A 20,420-nucleotide genomic window follows, 5' to 3' on the forward strand; every position below is an offset into this window, starting at 1 on the left:
GGTCCCTTGAACATCAGACTAGTTCAGTCCTGACCACACTACAATAGGGAATTGTGTTTAAACCATGAGTAATCATGTAATCATCTCCCAGCATAGTACTTCTTTTCTGCACACATGGAATGTAAATGGCCAGGATTTACAACTGATGATTTTGCAGATTTAATGGATTGTATTTCTTTAATGGTTCTGGCAATGTAATCTCAGTTAAAAAAAAACAAAAAACAAAAAACAACATCACCAAAATCAACCAAACAAAAAAATCCCACACTCACCGCTGTCTGCTTTTTTTCTTTATTTGATGACTCATCTGGCACACATTTAGGGTTCTCTAACAGTGCATAAATGTTCAAAAATATCAAATTACTGGGGCTGGGGTAAGGGTATCCTACAGTTAAAGTCTATGTGTGGAAGATATGCTACAATAGGTGATAAAGCTAAATCATGTTCGGGTAATTCTATGTCTCTGTCATTATCCTGGAAAATAGAGCAGACAACCCTGTTCCTAGGCAAGGGCTGCGAAACAAAATAATCACTGACTCTTGTAAAACATCTCGAGTTTCCCAGATGGAAACTCTGAAGAGAAGCAAAACACCAGCAATAAAGTCACCTGCTGTTTAATGACTCTCAGAACTTACTATGCAGAACAGTTCAAACATCAAAACTATCCCCAACTTGGAAGGCCAGTGGCACTACTCTCCCTTCTACCACTCCCTGCTACTCAAGACAAAGGAGCCTACGGGGTAGAGGAGCTGTGGAACAGGACAGGTCCTCGCAGCTCTGAAGGAGTCACATTAAGTCATAAACAAATCTCATCCAAGACCATGAGGTCTTCAGAATGAAAAATGAGGGCAAACACATTTGGCCCCATGCCAACCACATACCTTAGTGCAGGAAAATGGTGGCTTCATTTGCTGAGAATAGCTAAACACTAACAACACACCAACGTGTGTTTCAAGTGCTGTTAGAATCATCCCATATACAACACTTATCTTTGTTTTTCCTCCCACAATGCACTAAAGTAAATCCAGACCTTAAAGAATAACTTGCATAGTAAGAAAAGGTCATCAATTTAATCATTTACTTTAAGCAGGCAAGCAAATTTGTAAACATTCAAAAGCGGCAGCATCCAAGTTACAAACAATTTAAGGAAAAAAGAATTGAGATTATTAAGGTTCTTTTTATCCTCTCAAAAATTTTGGAAATAATCTTTTTAAAACACTGCAAACATTGAACACTCGGTTACATCTCTTATAATCCCACGAGTCGTCTTGCCTTCCAAGGAAATCTGCTTTCTAAAAACGCATGGTCTCACAATAGCCACACTTTTTAGCATTTACTGTTTGGAAGTTAGCTACTTGAGCATTTCACCTCAGCTTAAATCCCATTAGCAAAGGGAATGCTTGTGTCTTGGTTCAATACCTCTTTAACTTCCAAGGGCAAAGTGTCAAAGAGGTGATCTTCCACGACAAGCCCACTTTTCCTGAGAAGCTGACACTGCCCCAGCGTGGCTGGCAGACGGTCTAAGCAGTTTCCCTTCAGTTCCAGATGAGTCAGCTGCAACAGTTGACCAACTTTATCTGGGATTGAGGTAATACAGTTTTGTCCCAGACTCAAAGTCCTCAATTTAACACATTTAAACAACTGTTTTGGCAAAACGTCGACTTTGTTTCCTGTGATGTGAAAATGCTGCAGATTTTGAAGCAAACTTATTTCCACTGGAATCACTGCAATTGAGTTGTAGCTTACATCTAAACATCTAAGTTTCTGTAAACTGAACACTGCAGCTGGTAAGGATTCGAGTTTGTTATTGGAGAGGTAAAGAGACTCTAAGTTCTTTACGTGGGTAATGGAGGAAGGAATGTTGACTATTTTATTGTGCCACAGCTTTAAACAAGTCAATCTTTTTAAGTGCTGGAAACTGATGATTTCTTCAATTGTGCGTATGCTATTTGATTTTAAATCCAGTTCCTGTAAGTTAGAGAGGCTGAAGATGGCATGGGGAATTCTCTCCAGTTCACAGTTCTGCAGTTCCAACTCTGCAACATTCATCATCTTCTTAAGGCTATTCAGTACCACAAGCTTAGTGCCGTCATTATGAATGACCAGTTTTGTCAGATGTGGTGCCACATCTGTGATATTGGGGGGGATTTTGGTCAAATTGCTCTTCACATGGAGAATTTTAAGGTGTCTCAACTCTCTGAGAGACTCAAGCCCTATCATTTTATTATTTTCAGAGTTCAAGTTGCCTATCAAGTACAATTCTCGGAGGTTTTTGAGCAAATACACCCACGCAGGAATTTCTGCGACATCTGTGAATTTTACATAAAGGCATCTCAAATGGTCCCGGAGGAAGCTGAAGGCAGTCTGCTCGACCTTTGCAGGGCAGTGGCACAGATGAAGTTCCTGAAGATTTGTCATCTGGGAGATTTTTGCTGGGATTTTCGCTTCAGGAATCAGCTCCAGTTTTAACACATCCAGATCCGTCAGATCAAAGACTGCATCAGGGACCCCCGATAGCATAAAAAGGTGCAATTCTTGCTTATCCTGGGCATTGCGGGAAACGTGTTGCCTCAGCTTTTCAAAAGTCCATTCGTGGTTTAAACTAATTTCACGTAGTTTGTTCTCACTTACCTCTGACAAGAAGACACCAAACCTTTTAGAATAAAGCTGGTCATACTGATCTACCATATGCAAAAGAAACGCAAAGTCATTTTTGACATCGGGAATATCACTGAAACTACTCTCTTCTCTGACCTTTTCAAAGGAATATTCTTTTAAGGGTATTCGGAACAGCCAGAAGAGTGTGTAGAGACAGATAAAACCATAGACACAAATGAGAGAAATGTAGCTGATAAGCAGCTTCTTCAACATGTAAGCCATGTTGTGCGTACATTCAAACTGCGTGTAGCCAATCAGGTGTTCCACTTTTGGGTTGCAGATGTGTTCAAAACTAATGGTGTTGACAAAGTTTGCAGTATAGCAGAGAATAAATATGAATTTAAAAGTCTTGATGATAGTCTGGCAAACGTAGAGTTTGTAAATCAGATCGCTGTCCTCCACGTGAGCCCGGAACTTACGGACTTTCTCAAACAGTGCTTTGGCTTGTTCTCCATCTTTTTTATCTAAAATAGTGACACTGGGAACTTCAATCATTGGCTTGTCAGCTGAAAATTTGAAGCCAGACTTTGTTATCATGGGGGTGCTGGCACTTGGGCTTCCTTCATCACTGCTAGTGGAAACGTACTTGGGCAGGGACTGGGCACCAGTTAACCTCTGTTTGTTCTCCTCAGAGTCCTCACATGCTGTTTCAGACAGTGCTTTTGTAGTCCAGGGGGACTCAAAGCACTTCCCTAATATGGACACAAAATGCTCAATTTTTGAGCAGGTCTTGGGATACTTGAACCAAAAATTGCTACTGACTATTAAAATAATGGTATGGATGAGAACAAGATAGGGAAAATACTTTGAATACCAAGGAAGAGCCAAATGATAGCACATCTGGTTAATAAATACATATTGCTGAAAATCCAAGTTTGTTTTGCGGCCTGAAGAATCCTTCTGCTCCTTCTTCAGCTCCTGACTTGATTCAGTGGGTTGATACTGAGGAGAGGTAGCTCTGCTCAGAGGTACATCAGGTGTTACAGTAGGGGCACTTCCAAAAGAAACCGTTCTCATTGATGCTTCTTCTCCTTGACCAGTAGTTGTTTCAACAGTGGTAAAGTCAGCCTTCCCTGATGTGCTGGGTTGTGCTTTTGAGTTTATAGTAGACTGTAAAACCGGCAAGCAGACCACCTGGTCTTTGGTCAATTGCATGGTTCCAGCAAAAATAGCAACCATTAACATCACAACCGCTAGATAATCCATAAATACATCCCACCATGGTTTCAAGATACGATAAGTTGGCTGGATGTCATTGAGCGATGCAACTTCTGCAAGGGTAAACATTCCTACAAGAAAGCAAAAATGAAACCAGTGAGCAGGTTATTTTACCATTTGAAAAACAATCACACCATGGACATACAAGTCTTCAAAAAATGTAAGTTTTCGTTAAATCTTGTTAGATATCACATGTTGTCTATCGTTTCACTCAAAAGGGTTCTCTCAAGGGATATGTACAGAAATGACTCAGTATTTTAGCATCGAAACAGAAAGATTATCACTTCAGGCCAGCTCCCCTCCTGCAAACTTTTACCAGTTTTGCACCTGCACAACATGGGGCTTGGCGAAGGTAGTCAGAGAAGGGAGGGCTACACCTCACTGCAGTACACACTCACTGCATGGTTGCAAGTCACATCCCAACTGCTCAGAAAATGGGCAGAAGGAACTTCCACATCTCCCTTCTTGTTTTTCACTGGGAAAATAAATATCTAACACCCCTCCCTCACCAACATAAGTTGATGGAGTCTTGTAATGCTCCGTGCAGCACAGCTTTCCTCACTCCCTTTGCCCAGGGCCTGCAGCTGCACAGGGACACAGCAGCAACAGCCTGCATCCATCAGAGCCTCACTCTCTCTGCATAACATTAGCTACAAACACCTGTTTGCCTTCACATCTCCCAGCGCTTACCTAGATGGAGTCACAGCAGGACTGATTGGCCCAGAACTGCTACCCAGAACATTCAACATTTTGGTAACAACAGCATGTGGAAGAACAGCACGAGCCATTTGTGCTAATGTGAACAAACACTTTGAAAGGCCTTCCTTGCTCCAAAGGCACAACAGCTCCCTGCCCAGGACAGGTGAACACAAACAGCCACTTCTTGCATGGATGCTTTTATTATGCAAGCTGTTCAGAAGAGATGCTCTAAGATCTCATGCTGCTCATCCACCTCATCATCCACACAAAAATCCCCTCCATTCAGTTGCTAATGCATCAACACAGGAACGCAGTACCAACACAGAGAGGACCAGTCAGCTTGCTGACTACAGGAATTCCTCTCACCAAATGAAAGTGATTTTCTTTGCTTTTGCCATGAGACCATCTGGCTTAGAACACTATAATCCAACCACTGCACCCTTGCCTGCTCCAACCAGCCAAAGCAATGAAGAAGGAACAAGAAAGTACAAAGTGGTTCCACCTAGAAGGTGGAAGAACTGGAAGAGTAATTTAAAAAAGCTAAAGCTAAAAATCACCTGTCAGACCTCTGTTGTACAAAAAACTATTTCAAAAAAAGGTTATAGCTTGTGCTATCCTCTTCGTGAGGCTGTAGTCAGCATGATGTAACAGGAGCTTTACACTCAGAAGCACCATATCCATTATCATTACCATATCCATTGCTCTGAGCATATACCCTCTTTCAAGTTACCGATGTCAAAGTAGTTCTTCTGCGGGTACAGATTTTCAAAAGACATGAGAAGTATCCTATGTGGTATTACTGCCTAAAACCATGTACATCACAGAAAAGACAGAGAGTATTCTGTAGTTATCAAAATCAACTCTGGGAACTGAAAACTGGTCTCCCTCCACGCATCTAAAATAGTCACGTGCTCTGAGCCTTTAAAAACAGAGTGTAAACTGTAAGCTTATACACAGTCCAAAGGCACATTCTGACTGACAAGTAAACAACTTCGTTATTTTCTCCCTTGAATCCATCATTACATTTATCATTCTTTGATTTTACTACAATACTAACCACAAAAGTTAATTTTTGTTTTACACTTGCAGATGCCCAGGAAAAGTCAAAATATTAAGAGGTACTCAGAACAACGGACCCAATACAGTACCTTCTTTTGGGCTTTCCTAATGCCAACACTGAATTTAGATTATTTTAAGTTTTTACTACCTGTTCTTCAAGCTGGAGTATTCCTTGGATTTGATATGAAGCCTTTTCACTGCTAATTTTCACCTCCTTTCATGGGTGCCATATTGGGGTTGGGATTTCACAACCAGCTATAGGGATGGCATGGTTAAGTAAGAGGCAAACTGTTGGAAATCTGAGCTTGTGGTTGACTGCACGAGCTGTGACTCACTGTCCTGTGCCTTCTCCCCTCAAGGCCACTGTGGGCTCCATTCATAACATCAGTGCAAAAACTGTAAGCAGGCAACTCAGTAAGTACTATACAGATGAATGTCCTCATGACTCACAAGGCACCAAACAGACCTTGAGCATCGGCAGAAGACACAGAGATCCAGATCCAAACTGTGGTTCCTGGAGAGAAGAAGCTTTCAATTTCCGATATGGAACGTAGGGACATAGTCTCCTTTTAAAATAGCATGTTAGTTCAGTGTTAGTAAGAACAAATTTTAACTCAAGCCTGTTACAGTACAATATGCAGGGCTGCACAGCTACACAAAATAAGGAAGACTTCTAAATAAAGCAAAATAATCTTTTCTCCAAAACCCATTGTCTCCAGTTCTGTAAGCTGGATGACTCTCTAGGATAACATTAACTTCCCCTAGCTCCAAATCCAATATCTCCATCCAGCCACTGAGGTGTTTCCCTCTAGAAAATATTTCTTGGATATAACCTAATGTAACTGCTCTAAGTGCAAATGCTTCTTCCTACCTCCTGAGGAGGAAAATTGTAAATTCTCCCTTTCCACTGCTAAAACAATATTGAGCTCTAAAACTATAATGACCTTGTTTAGTTTGGAATTATATAAACATATCACAGAAAGATGCAACTGCAGTGAGAACTGACAATCACAATACAATTGTTCTAAGTTAGATGCTAAGTTAAATCAGCAAGGGTGATAATCGATTAAGTTCAGAAGTCAAACTTTCATTAATCATAAGGCGAAGCTATAATAAAGCTGTTGAATTTTTCTAACTTATTTCAGACTATCACTCTGTATTTCAGATTTTAATGTATTGGGGTTACTTCCTAAGAAATATTTTAGCTTAAATACAGAAATTAGAGGAAAAGGAAGCAGCAGATTGGTATGTCACTTTAATGTTTATTTACATCCTACTTCTTCCTGTACTTACTGATAAAACTTCATCTTTCTGACCCCGTAATTCACTGGCCCTCCTGTTTTAAGAGCATATTTAAAGTTAAAGCAAATTCAAACTTAAAACAAACAAATAGAAACAGAATCACAACACATAAACCTCTTGTTTCACCCTCAGGTTCCCAAGACTCTGAACAAGAGCACTTTGTCTCAAGAAACAAGAAGATTCTTGAATGAGCTTTGTCATCGCAACTGGTCAAGAATTCTTTAAGAATAATAAAAAAAAAATAACAAAACAAAACCAACACACTTCTAGTTGTAAAGAAAAAATAGTGCCCTGTCCAAAATCATTTGCTTCCTTCCCACAGGAAATTTTGGAGAAGAAAAGTTTTCCCATAACTTTGCTTTCTTGCTTTTGATCAAGTCACCATAGAGCTCCACTTATTTCCTCTGTATATTTTACTCTCTTCCTACCAACTATTCCTACTTCCTTTGCTTTTTCTACTTCTGCAGTATCCTATGAAGACAGCCAGTTGGGCATGGATGTGCTATGAACACAATATGAACTGCTTCTAGCCAGGAGCAACGAGCACTAGCCGATCCACAGACAAGCTGCAACCACCACCACCACCACGGCACCATCTGGTCTTTGTGCCTCACACAAGGAACCAAATGAATGTATCCTGCACATACAGACATATACAGCATCTGCCCTCGTTATCCATTTTATACTTTAGGCTAAGCAAATTGCTACGGGAAGAGTTACGTGACTTAAAACTAACAATATTTCAATCCAAAGGTAGAACTTCAGAGATGATGTACCACACAATGCTCTGTGTGCATCATTAGTGATAACTGAATAAGGAGAATGCAACAAAGGCAAATGAGATTTCTAACAATAGAACAAGAGTTTCATAATGCCTTTTAAATGTGTAAAATGTATACACTCAAATGTACGGAAAAATACGTTGCTGCTATTTGATAGTTGCATGATTAAGGAGGAGGATGGATTAGCATCAAACACATTGAGAAATAAAAGAACAAGAAAACCCACCACCAATGCATCCCCTACACTCCCTCACCCCCGTTTCTCACCCTGAATTGCACCTCCACTCCTTCACCTGAAATTGCACAATTACAAGTTTGGAATTTGACTGAAACAAAATATATCATCTCTCTGATACAGACTGTAAATAAATTCCCCAACTGGAAATCATCATCTTTATGTAAAATATTGACCAGATTGACAGTAATTCAGTAAATGAACAAGTAACAAAACACAATTTCTCTCAGGCTGCACATACATATGTTAGGCTTCAGTATGCCGGAGACGGAAATAAGATTCTCACTTTATAGAACCAGTTTCAAATTAGTACCCATTTACAAAAATATGTTGGTTTTTTTTTTTTAAATCTTCAAAAATTCTGCCCTTCAAAGCTGGTTGTATAACACTGTAACCTACTTTTGGATGCTGCTATTTAAGTGTTTACACTCAATCTTCCTTGTTTATCAGCTCTTTGGAAGTCTAGTGCTATACATCACTCCTACACAGATGGTTTTGTAATCAACGTGGTATTTGAAAAGCAGCATTAGCAGCCATAATTTCCGTAACAATAAACTCTCAAATCATACCTCAGTCTTTCCTTGCTATAAATCACCAGGTCTGTTTAAGGATGACTTTCAAGACAGAAGTCCAGCACTGCACTGCTGAGTAGTTCCTAAAAGCACCCAAAGGCCATTAACACAATTAAGTTGGCAATTACCACATGTGAGTTCCGTTACCACAGAGCACAGAAAATGAACCACTTTCCACTCAGCCTGCTGTGCTATTCCTGAATAAGTCTTCTACTAGAGGAGCTGCTTTGAGCAAAAGTGCAAGCTTAAGTTTTTAGTCACATTTACCCCAAGGCTTCAGGATGCAGATGAGGGGCTCAGCCTCTTTCAGAATACAACTAGTCAGTTTCTCACCTTGAAAAGCTCAGAGAGATCCTACGGTGAACGTCCAACAACACTGAGCTCCTTGCTCACACTTTCCTAGCATCAGAAACCACAAAGGCTCTGAGATAGAAGTCAGGAAAAGGAAATGAGCAGACAATGAGAGTGGTCCTCGAGCATCCCTCTGCATTGCCAGTGAAGAGCTTGCCATAACAAGTTGTGATACAGCTCACGTCTGACAATCACATGCACTCTTACCATTCTGCAACAAGCCACCTAGCAGGGCAACAGGCAGGAATCCAGGAGAACTGATCAATGGAGGCTGGACCCAGCAGGAGCTTATGCTTTTCATATCTGCAAGCAACAGTCCATGAGCACACAGAACTTTGACAGGCAAATTATTCTCTAATTGAGAACATGAATTGCCTGCAGGTAAAAATTTGTCTATAGAAACCTTAGAGCAGAGTAACAAATGGACCTTGAGGATGAAGGCAAAACCACACCTTAGCATAGCTGCACACACCTGTGCCAAACCTAGGTTGCTGCTAGAAGAACCACTGCTTACATGATATCAGGAATTCAGCAAGATGCAAAAGCAAAATGGACATCTGGTAATCCCACCCTCCTTTTACCCAACGCAGATAAATCACTAGTGATGGCAACAGTGACAGACAGGCAGGGATAAAACTTGAAAAAGCATTTTCTCTTTTACCTGAGAACAAGAACAGTGAGCAGATGCTTCCTATCTCAGTTCACAGAATTCCTAACACCAAGCCAGTAATACCAACAAGACATCTTAACTTGTGTGCACAAAACCTACAGTTTAATGCAAAGCACTTCTACTCAAACGCAATTGAAAGTTTTGATTTAACCCACATGGACATAAAACATAGTTACACAACACAGATCATAATGGCTCCTTGCACTTCAGTGTTAAATGTTTAATTCCTTTGTCCTTTCAAAATCTGCTGTCCTCATATCTTGTCGGTGATGTTTCTGCAGTGCTTTCCTGACCGCCATCAGAAGCGCAGAAACACAGCAAACATCTGGTGCTTCTACTGGCCAGAGTACTTTGGGAATTTATCAAGATGCAGAAGCAAACTACATCAAAATAAAAGCACATCTGGTGATTCCAGTCCCTACAGACTGCTTTTAGTCCCCCAAAAAAGTCATTACAGGAACTGGGAGAGAAAAAAGACAAAGTATAATGAAATCTTATTTTTAGCTCAGAAATCTGAAATATAAAACAAATCAATAAGTTAAGTTTGCTTTTACATATGTATGTCCTTGTGGCTACAAACATTGTTATATAAAATTGCTTGATGTCAGGTAGAAACAGCACTCCGTGACTCATGCAATTCCTCTGAAAAATATTCTTTTCTGGTCTACAGCCACACACACTGCCAGTCTGTCTCATCTTGTTGTGGATTTCACTAGGAACTGGGGCAACTTCAAAAGCTGTAAGAAATTAAACTTGGCACTGAGTTGCTCCTTTGGTGATTTTAAGACAGTCTGTGAAGATACAAATCTTAATACAGAAGATATTAGTACCTCTAACTACATACCCAAAACATACAGAAAGAATAGGAAGGAATGTCTACCAAAGAAAAAACGCATCACTGATGTTCATGTTGCTGCAGGCTTTAAAAGCCCCTCTTCAGAGAGGAGCAATCCCTCCACACTAACTCACAACACCTAGGAGTCTAGGTTTACTTCGTTTCCAAACCACATTTCCATCAGAATGTAAGCAGGTTTACTGAGTACCTAACACCAGTTATTCTGAATGAATACTTCCCTTATTTTAGTTCTAATGGATGTGCCAGTGACCTTGCACTAGAACGTTTACAGCACCTTCACAGAGATTCAGAGCCAAGAACAGACAAAAAGTTCCTTTAACGAAAGCACAGGGTCCATTGTTGCCTATCTGAGCTGGTTCATCTCTGCAGACAGAAGAGCAAACACAGACTCTCACCGGTTTACACATTAAACAGAACTTTCACATATGATTTGCACACACATGAAATACTGTAGTTAAAGTGCTCACACTGGCACTTTCATTAGCTAGAATTTATGTAGGAGAGGGTCACGCTTAAACTAAAAAACAGAAACAAAGGCAAATTAAAACACAAACACAAAAGCAGTCAGTGACACAAAAAGCTGCACGTAACACCAGTCTCCTACTCGTGTATCAGAGTTCCTCTGTTCCTGCCAAGATCTGTATGAAGGTGTGCCAGCTCGACTGAGAACCAGGATACGAAAGCGCGTTTAATAGGACAAAATTCAAACTATGTTCCTACTTAAACATCATGCAGCTTCTTCTCTCCCCTGGGAGAAGTGACTTCCTCACTCAAGCCGAGGAGTAGCTGTAAAGCCACATCACAGAAAGTACTCTGGACAAACACCGAGCAGCCTCTGACCCCCCTCCCCCCACCCCACGTCCCCCATCCCATCCCCCAGGCAGACACCTGGCAGCAGCAGATAGACTGCTGCATCCCTACTTGCTCTTTATCAAGCAAATAAATCTTCTGCGCTTCAGACATATTGGTCAGATGGGTAAACAGTGATTTCTCGTGTAAGAGCTTTAACAAGAGATGAATTGTAACTTATTAATGTCTCCACATTCCTGCCACGCTTCCAATAGCTGAAACTTCAGTGGTTTCATGCCAGGACAAACTGCCTTCAGCTCCAGCGTTTATGCTCCAAGAGATTTAAGATTACTATATTTCTTTTCCCTCGTCTAAACTTAAGCTCCTTTCTGTAAGAGGTAAGTTATTTTCTTAAGTCCGTTTAGTCCCATAATTGTTTGATTCAGGGTGTGTGCTTCAGTCTCAGTACTTAAGCATAAAAAAAGGAATTACACTACCACACATCACCTGGAGGCTGTCACTTTGAAATTTTGCTAATGGATTCAGATCACCTCCTTTCTTTTATGCCGGATTTTTTTCAAATCCCATTCAAAACGTTGCATTAAAAACAGAAAGAAATGTTCCAAAGGACTTGTAGACTGTCCTTGAGACTGCAGCATATCTACAAGCAAGCTTCCAGCTCTGCAAAAGGGTTTAGTAAAGCTCGATTGTGTTGCCTACTACCAACCACCAGCACCAAGATATCCATTCAGCCTCCAATTTAAATATTTACTATTGCTAAGTTTATATTATGGTTTGACCCAAATGCTCCAGCTGAAATTGTAACCTCTGCACTGAGGGCTTTCCAGCAGCAAGCGGGCAGACAACCTTTGCCCCAGAATTCTTACAATCTAAAAGTGATCATTTGTTAGGTGATGATATGTTCAGGGCTGTAAAATACAAAGCAAGAAAACAAAAACCACCAGGCTTCCAGAAAAAGAGAAAAAGTGAAATAACAATGTTATTAAAAATAAAGTCAAATTTAATATTTAATGCACTATCTTTGCAAAGGCTAAACATTACAGACAAATCTGTTTATAGTTACCTCTTTTCTCTATACTTAGCCACCCTCCTTTCTACTGGTTTGAGAATGATGCTATCTCAAGAAAAAGGCATTAAATGCAACAACCCTTGAAACCTACCTTTTTCAGTCGCTTCTGCCGTATCGAGGACAATGAAACTTTCAGTGCGTACTTCAATTTAGCTCCAAATAAACAAAATAAAAATAGAGAAAGGAGAAATGTGACTCCAGCTAATCTGTGGGTAAATCTCACGCCTGCTCCAGTGCAACATCCAGCTACCTGCTCAGCCCAGCACAAGTGAAAGCACAAAGTACATGCCTCCTGGAAAAGATGCCCCACCACAACTCCTGCTTCTTTTCCTGTCCCTAGCAGCTTGCCACCATTAATGCAGCCATGACCACATGTGCACAATAACCTTTGCAGCTGCCGTCACAGCCATCCAGTCACACACCATCCCACTGACTGACTCCTATAACAGATGTGTAAGCTGGTTGGCTGGCCAAATGGGCAAATCAGGTCACAGATGCAGCTCTTCATTTTCTGCAGGCAACGCTTTCCTCTCACCCCAGGTGCTTGATTCCTGAACTAGTTTTGGCAAGTTACTCATCCTTTATAGCAGCACAACTGCCGCTCCCCAGCTGCTCTTGAAATAAAAGGAAAGTAGTCCACTTGCTGGAGGAAAACACATTAGTCGGGTTTTTGTTGTTGCCACTGTTTCCATACACAGCCAAACCAGGTAACTTTCTCAGCAAGCCCAAAAGGCCCTGAACAAGCTCGAGTACACAGCAAGGCAAGCTCACCACGCAGCATTAGCATCACACTGAACTGGGAGGAAGGTTCTCCTCTCTTAAATTGCCTTCTAGCCCTTCCATCAGCACGCCAAGATTTTGGAAAGCAGGGCAAAGGGAGAAAGCCTGTGCTTGTGCAAGTAGCTTACGGCTGATCTCAGAGTCCTGGCTCTAACTGTGCCTCCCATAATGCAAGGACTCTACAGAGAAGTGCCACCAGCCTCTTGCTGGTCTTGCGTCTTGTGTAAGGTGACAGCTTGGGACTTGTCCCAAGAAAAATTGCTCTGTAACTTCACTTCCAGCATGTACCATACAATCATAGAATATCCCAAGTTGGAAGGCAACCACAAGGATCATTGAGTCCAACTCCTGGCTTCATCCAAACTTCAAACCTTATGTCTGAGAGCACTGTCCAAATGCTTCTTGAACTCGAGCAGCTGATGCCACAACCACTGCCCTATGGAGCCTGTCCCAGTGCTCAACCACCCTGGTGAAAGTGCAAAACCTTTTACTATTATCCAGCCTGGCCCTCCCCTGATGCAGCTCTGTGCCACAGGCACACACAGTCAGACCCGATGCCCTCTAAGTGGTGGGGTGGCACAGCCTCATACCTCACTTAGCATGAAATAGTCTGGAGGCATCCTGCGTCTATCAGGAGACATGCAGGGGTTACTTCAGTGCTCTGTTTGCATCTGAAATCAATAACTCAACAAAAAGTAAACACCAAATGGCCAAAAAGTGCCCATACAGTGACCTAAAGTAGTTTTAGATACCACCAGATCTATTTCTTATGTTTGACTGGCGCTGTTTTTACATGAATCTAGTGAAGAACATTGGAACAACCACCCAGTTGCTTTATTTATATGTTCCTGCTATCTCCTCTGCACACACGGATAGCTGCCTATGAATGCAGGTGTACTGCAATAATATACATATGACTACATCCCCATAATCATCAGTCATGGCGAAACCAAACCATGAACAAAACCATCCATTTCATGTATCCCAAAGTTCTGCAACAACTTGCCTTTGACCAAGAATATAGACATCTTTTTTCATATGTATGCATGTATATATACACACACACACACACACAGGTTGCTCTAAAAGTAATGCCTCCTATTTATTTCCATAGAAACTACAATAAAGAGCACAATAACATTATTTGATAGAACAAATTCTCAGCTAAAAGACATTATTTTTCAACACAGTCACCACCATTAACTATGCATCTTTGCCAGCAATGAACAAGAGCTTGCATGCCATGCTCGTAAAAATCTGCACCAGCGGAAGTGACCCATTGTTTCACAGCTGCTATGACAGCATTGTTGCTGTGAAAATTTGGCCAACACAGTCTATCCTTCATCAGCCTGATCAGACAGAAGCCAGAGGGCAACAAATTCAGACTACATGGTGGGTGTGGTAGGACAATCCAGACAAGACAGACAATGTGCTCTATGGTCCTCAAACTGATACGGAGCCTGGCATTATTGTTATGGAAAGAAAAAGTTGTCTTCTTACCTGGCCTGACACTGGAAGTTTGAGCCTTCAGCTTGGTCAGTATTGTGATGCAGCAGTCAGAGATGATGGTTTACTCAAGTTCGGGGAAATCCAGAAGGGTCACCCCTTTCCTATCCCAAAAGACAGCACACATCACTTTACCCACTGAGACCTATGTCTTTAAATTTTTCTTCAGTGGGGAATTCACACATCACCACTCCACAGACTGCCATTTTGACTCCAGCTTGTAGTGGTGACATCACATCTCAATACCAGTAATGGTGCAATCCAAGAAACTGTCACATTCAACTTCACATTGGTTCAATAGGGCCTGTCAAACTGGCACACAATATTCTTCCTGTTTCTGTGTGAGCATTCACAGGACCCACCTAGCGCAAACTTTGCAATATTCCAATGTTGCCACTATTGTTTCCAATGCACTGAAGTCAATATTCAGCTCCTTACACAGTTCCCTGGTTGTAACCTGCTGATTCACAGAGATGAGTTGATCAAGATGCTCTCCATTTCGTAGCGTGACAGCCATGCACAGCCACCCAGAACATGGCTTGTCTTTCACACTGTTGCCACCATTGCTGAAACGCAACACTCTCTGTTTCACTGTACTCATGTTCACTGTTTGGTCTCCATAAACATTCAGTAAGCATCAAGGAATGTCAGTGGGTGCCATTTTTCCCACATGGAGGAACTCAATTTACATACCTCTGTTGCATATGCACTTCTATGTCAGACGCCATTTTGTCAGAGTGCTCCTCTGTTGCCATCTGTCACATGGTAACAACATGCAATGGGATACTGGCAGGAAGGTTCAATCTCTACTGCAAGATGCAGAAGATGCAGGGTTTTTTTGCACATGGACACAGCCACATTAATGCTCACAGCAAACTGATTCTGGACCTCAAAGCCTTTACAGGAATACCAAAGTTGGATCACATATAAGCAGGCACAGTATGGCTGCTATTCTTAGTTTGAAAAGCCAGTACAACAGCTGGTTATCAGTCAGATAAGCATCTTTCTTTAGGTTTAGTGGAAAGTTGAAGCCTTGTCCCAAAATAGGCTTACTTGGCTTGCAGTGTTGCTTGCTCTGACATGAGAGTCAGAGTTACCGCTGGGTTAAAACATTCTTTATATTACAGTCCTTTATGGCAATCCTCTTCCTGACTCACGAGGGGCATCCTCCCTCTGTCTCATCATACCAAGCATCAGATGCCTTTCACAATAGTGGCACTGTATGCTCTGTGTTCCTTATCCTACCCCTTTTTGTAGGGCTCAGAGCTGGGTCTTGGTCAGAGTTCCTTGGTAATCAAACAAAAAAATCGTAACTTTTAGACAAACATCTACACTCTGCTAGTACTTAATACTTACACTGTATAAAAGATTCAATTTCCTATTCTGTACCAAGGCCTTACATTGTGCAATCTGCCTCTGAAAGATTACAGCCCAAAAGTTCAGTTGAATTGCACCAGATTTCACACTGTATAACATGTCAGGATGATTGAGGGAGGCAATAGTTTCAAGCTTGATGACTGTAAAAGGAAGAACCTTTAAGTCTATATCACGGGCTAGAAACAAAATCCTTTTATCTTCTATATTAGCAACATTTTGATCACCAAAAAAATCACAAATTAAGACATTCAAGAAGAGTTTAAAAGTGTTAGCAGTGTGCTGGAATTACTCCTTATCACGTGACTCTGTTTCATGACATGATTTAGCAAAGATATCACTGCAGAACATAACCTAGTAGAAAATTCTGCTGCTTACATACATACACACATTTTACAGCTGGGAACTCTTCCTCATATCAGTATGTTCCCTGTGGTTCAAAAGTAAGCCTACAACAGTGCTCACTCACGCCATCCACACCAGAACCCTTTATCTAGCTATGTGAGCAGCTGCACATATTTTTCAGCAGCACAAGGGCCTCATGGGCTGCAGCCATGCTTTTCAAGCAGAGAGCATAGATGAGGTTTCCACTTTTGCTTAATCTGGGAATAAGAGCTCTTAGCCCTCAGCATAGGCTTATGTGCTGAAGCAGTGCCCATTCATTGATGCTTGTTTTGTCAAATTAAGATAGATAGATTGTAATAAAGCTTTACTTCTAACCTTATAGAGAGGAGATACAATTGGCTGTATACATACAAAAAATGTACAAACAAAATGAGTAATCGTGAAGTGGCTTTAAAACAAAAACAAAACCCCCACCAAAAGTCAGAACTCTCGTGGAAGTAAATGCCAACAGACTTAGACTACAGGATCTTAGTTATATAAATAAGAGTAATAATGAGTCATTTATTAAGTAATCTTTACTGTCTTCAGTCAGCACACACAAAAAGAAATGTGATGATGGCATATTTGAAATTAGCCAGTTACATACAATAACCTCTTTCTTCTGAGTTGCTGCTAGTGAATAGCTGTAATTTGAACAGAGATCTGAATAAAAATCCCTCTACCCCCTCACTGTATAACACAGAATCAAAAATGAGAGTTTTACTGCAATGAGCAAAAGGCTTAACATGAAAAATTCAAACTTTCAATGTCCAGCTTGCATTTAAGCTTTACAATTAGCAGTGCTACAATTCTATTGAGGAAGGCAAAGGTCAGCAAGGGACCATCAGGGTAAACTCAGATTCTGTTACACCAAGGCTATAGCCACCAGCCTGCCCTGAGACAGCCATCTCTGTCAAAGCCACAAGAGGTCACAGGCCTGATCCTCCAGCTCCCAGACAAGGTCTCCCAGCCAAATGTAACACCATCTCACAGATCAACACAGGTCAAACTATTTCTTCCTAGTAATTTAAGTCACTGAAAACCACATGGTATAAAACTATGAATTGCCACAACCATACGCTAGAAACAAACGCGGTCAACATATTAGCAAAGTACAGTTATTTCTCTATAAATAAAAGCCAAGGGATTTCTAGTGTTGTTTTTTTTCTTCTAATACACAAAAGTAGAGTGCCAGAAGCATGTTCCTTGGTAGAAGCCCAAAGATCACTTAAAAGTCTCAATTTTCAAGATGTCTTAAGACTACATAACTTATTTCATCACTTCCTGCTCACAAACAAAATACAAAAGCAATTTCAGCTTTGTCTGTGATCTCCTTTGACTCTTGGAACTCCTGTGGGCAGACAAGAACACCAAGAACATGAATACTGCTCATCTTTGGCATTAACTGAAGATCTTTTTACAATTTACAATTGTAAATTTACAATTTACAATTACACTATAAAATACATGCACACACAAATGTCTCTTGGATCCAGCCATCTTTCCACAGTTAGCAAATGGTGCAATTCATGCAATCATCACAGTCCAGATCAGACCAGTGACACTGTAAGACATCATGCAAGCAATACAATAGCATGTACTGAACGACTACTGAAAACCCATTTAACAAATAAAATTCATCTCATAAAAAAAAATCCCACAGGAGTCTTTTGCTCCAGCATATCGTTTGTGCTTCAGACTCAGCATTTCAAAACATTTAATTTTCTTCAACAAAGAATTTAACTTGTGCTGGAGTGACTGTACGCAGGGAGAAATGCAGCCTTCATATAAGAGCCACAAAACACCACACTCAGCCTATGATTATTGATGCTACTTTTCAGAGCACCTATGACTTTAACACTGTATTTCCCTCTGTTCAAAGTTCTGCCTTCCCTATTTGGTTGCCAAAGGATACCAATCCAAGCTAGACAGGCAGCCCAAGGAGGTATTGCTACTAAGCTGTTCATTTCATCCTAACACAGACTGTCAAAGCAAGTCCTCTCACAGATCCCATATTTGGGCCAGGTATGGCATGACCACAAAATGACCATTCCTACCTGGAAGAATAGAGAGGCTGGAGAGTTTGATGTCCTGCATTTGCTGAAATTTTAAACCTCTACAAGGCATTATGCCTGCACCTATAATTGCCTGCCAAGGCAGTTATTTCTGCCCACTAGTAGCTACCAGATGCAATTGTCATAATCAAAGCTTAGTTTGCGCGTGCATGCCTTCACCCTTGGGAAGAAAAATAAAGGAAAAACAAACAGAGCAATGAAGTTGGAAACATTTGTAACTCCATTTAAGAAAAGACAGAAGCTTTCTCCAAAGCAAATTTGAGAGGCAGCTAATAATGGAATCTGGAGACTTTTGCTTATCAAAAAACACAGCCAGACCTTCTTCCTTCCACATCTTAAATCTTGTTCCTTCACTCCCTTTCCTTCGCTCACTTGTAAAGACATCAATCTTCAAAATAAAGACACTGCATTTTTTCTGTAGAGCAATTACTTTAAATACAATGGAGTGACACCATATAGTACTATCACCAAAAAGCTGAATGCTCAGAACCAGTTTGTTACTCTGACACAAGTATCCTGTTTGTATATCAGCATCTGTGCCCTGAAATCGGAGGCACAACAACACATTTCATGCAGGGTGAGTTCTGCCTTTATCACAGCTCCTATTCACACACACACCCTCAGTGCTCCTGAAGCCACCATTATGCTCCTTCTCATATTAAATTTAGAAACAGATCTCTGAATCACTAGTTCCTGTTGTTGGAAGTAGCTAGAAACAGATGTTACCGCAAAATAAGTTTCCTAGTAAACAGTTATAAAATAATCTGTCCATTATGTTAGACCTCATTGTTGCTAATTGTTTTTAAACATTAAAACAAGAATTTATAAATTCACATTATTCACAGAAATTCACAAACAATTTCATTCTCTGAGATCTCTAATCCTTTCTAGGATCAAATTAACTCCTACCCACAATGATACCATGTGGCAGAGAGGTCCAGAAGTTAGCCATCCACTATGGAAAATAACTTGCAACAGAACAAAAAATCTGTTGTCTATAATCTCATTACTCAAAGGCCTCCCACTATACATGTTCTATTCATTCTACTCGTCTCTGTCACTTCTCTTCAACAGGAGGAGCAAAAAGATCAGACACACTACCTCACAAGAGATGAGCAGCACAAAGATTCCAAATCTGGTTATATGGAAGGAGGATCAACACTAGGTGCAGGAGAGCACAGTTCACACAGCCTTGCACACAAGCTCATCCACCTTGCAGACAGAAATTACTTCGTAGCCTAAGAGTCCATAAGGTGCCATACCACATGGTTAAGAAACTCTCCATAATCACTTGTGGACCATAGCTTCTTCCATGGCTCTCAGAACACATAAGACCTATTGGAGGCACTATCCATGCATATGCTTCACATGTATTAATAGATATATGCAATACATACACTACCAAGCAATGCCAGCTGGAGCTTGTTTTTTTCAGCATGAGGAACATCTTACTTATCATTTATGAATTACTGAAGCCAAGAGACCACTGCACTTACTGCTGCATTTAAACCAGAAGTAAGTTAATCTGTACACCAAATCTTTGTTTGCCTAACGTAACACTTCCACGGAATCACAGAATTGTAAAGGTTGGAAGAGACTCTGGAGATCATCTAGCTCCAACTCCCTGCTTTCCTAAGAGGAAAGCATTCAGGTGGATTTTGAATATCTCTGGAAAAGACTTCACAACCTCCCTGGGCAGCCTGTTCCAGTGCTCTGTAGAAAGACGCTGCTCCAACTCTAGAATCATACACAACTCCAGCACTGCTCCCATCTCCACTCGCATGCACACAGTGCAAAATCCTCTGAATAAACAGCCTTGTCCTCACTTACAGCACTGCCTTCCACAAGAAGACCTGCTGGCTGTATCAGCACAGACCCTGTCCTGTCTCCGGACACATGAAGAAAAGTTTCAATAGAGTTTCGCCTCATTTCAACCCCTTAAAACAGATTTCTGGAAGCATTCACATTTGATAATGATTCACCACCAGTGACTAACTGTTAAATGCCAGTTAGTCAGTTC

At 40.9% G+C, this 20,420-nt stretch overlaps 1 protein-coding gene across 2 annotated transcripts in view; it reads right to left on the bottom strand.

Moving 5' to 3' along the window:
* Positions 1 to 275: 275 nt before the first annotated feature.
* LRRC8D (leucine rich repeat containing 8 VRAC subunit D) overlaps positions 276 to 20,420 on the bottom strand; it is a 35,906-nt gene continuing 15,761 nt past the window's right edge. The window contains exons 1-2 of one of the 2 annotated variants that reach the window (XM_019618649.2): positions 12,373 to 12,626; positions 276 to 3,947 (exon numbers count right to left, since the gene is read on the bottom strand). In XM_019618649.2, the coding sequence (XP_019474194.1) occupies positions 1,375 to 3,945 (2,571 nt within the window). In that variant the 5' untranslated portion in view covers positions 3,946 to 3,947; positions 12,373 to 12,626 and the 3' untranslated portion in view covers positions 276 to 1,374. Of the gene's footprint in view, positions 3,948 to 12,372; positions 12,627 to 20,420 lie in introns of those variants that run through there. The other variant, XM_003208717.4, reaches the window with a different exon arrangement.

This window comes from Meleagris gallopavo, chromosome 10, assembly GCF_000146605.3.
Source record: "Meleagris gallopavo isolate NT-WF06-2002-E0010 breed Aviagen turkey brand Nicholas breeding stock chromosome 10, Turkey_5.1, whole genome shotgun sequence".
NCBI lineage: Eukaryota > Metazoa > Chordata > Aves > Galliformes > Phasianidae > Meleagris > Meleagris gallopavo.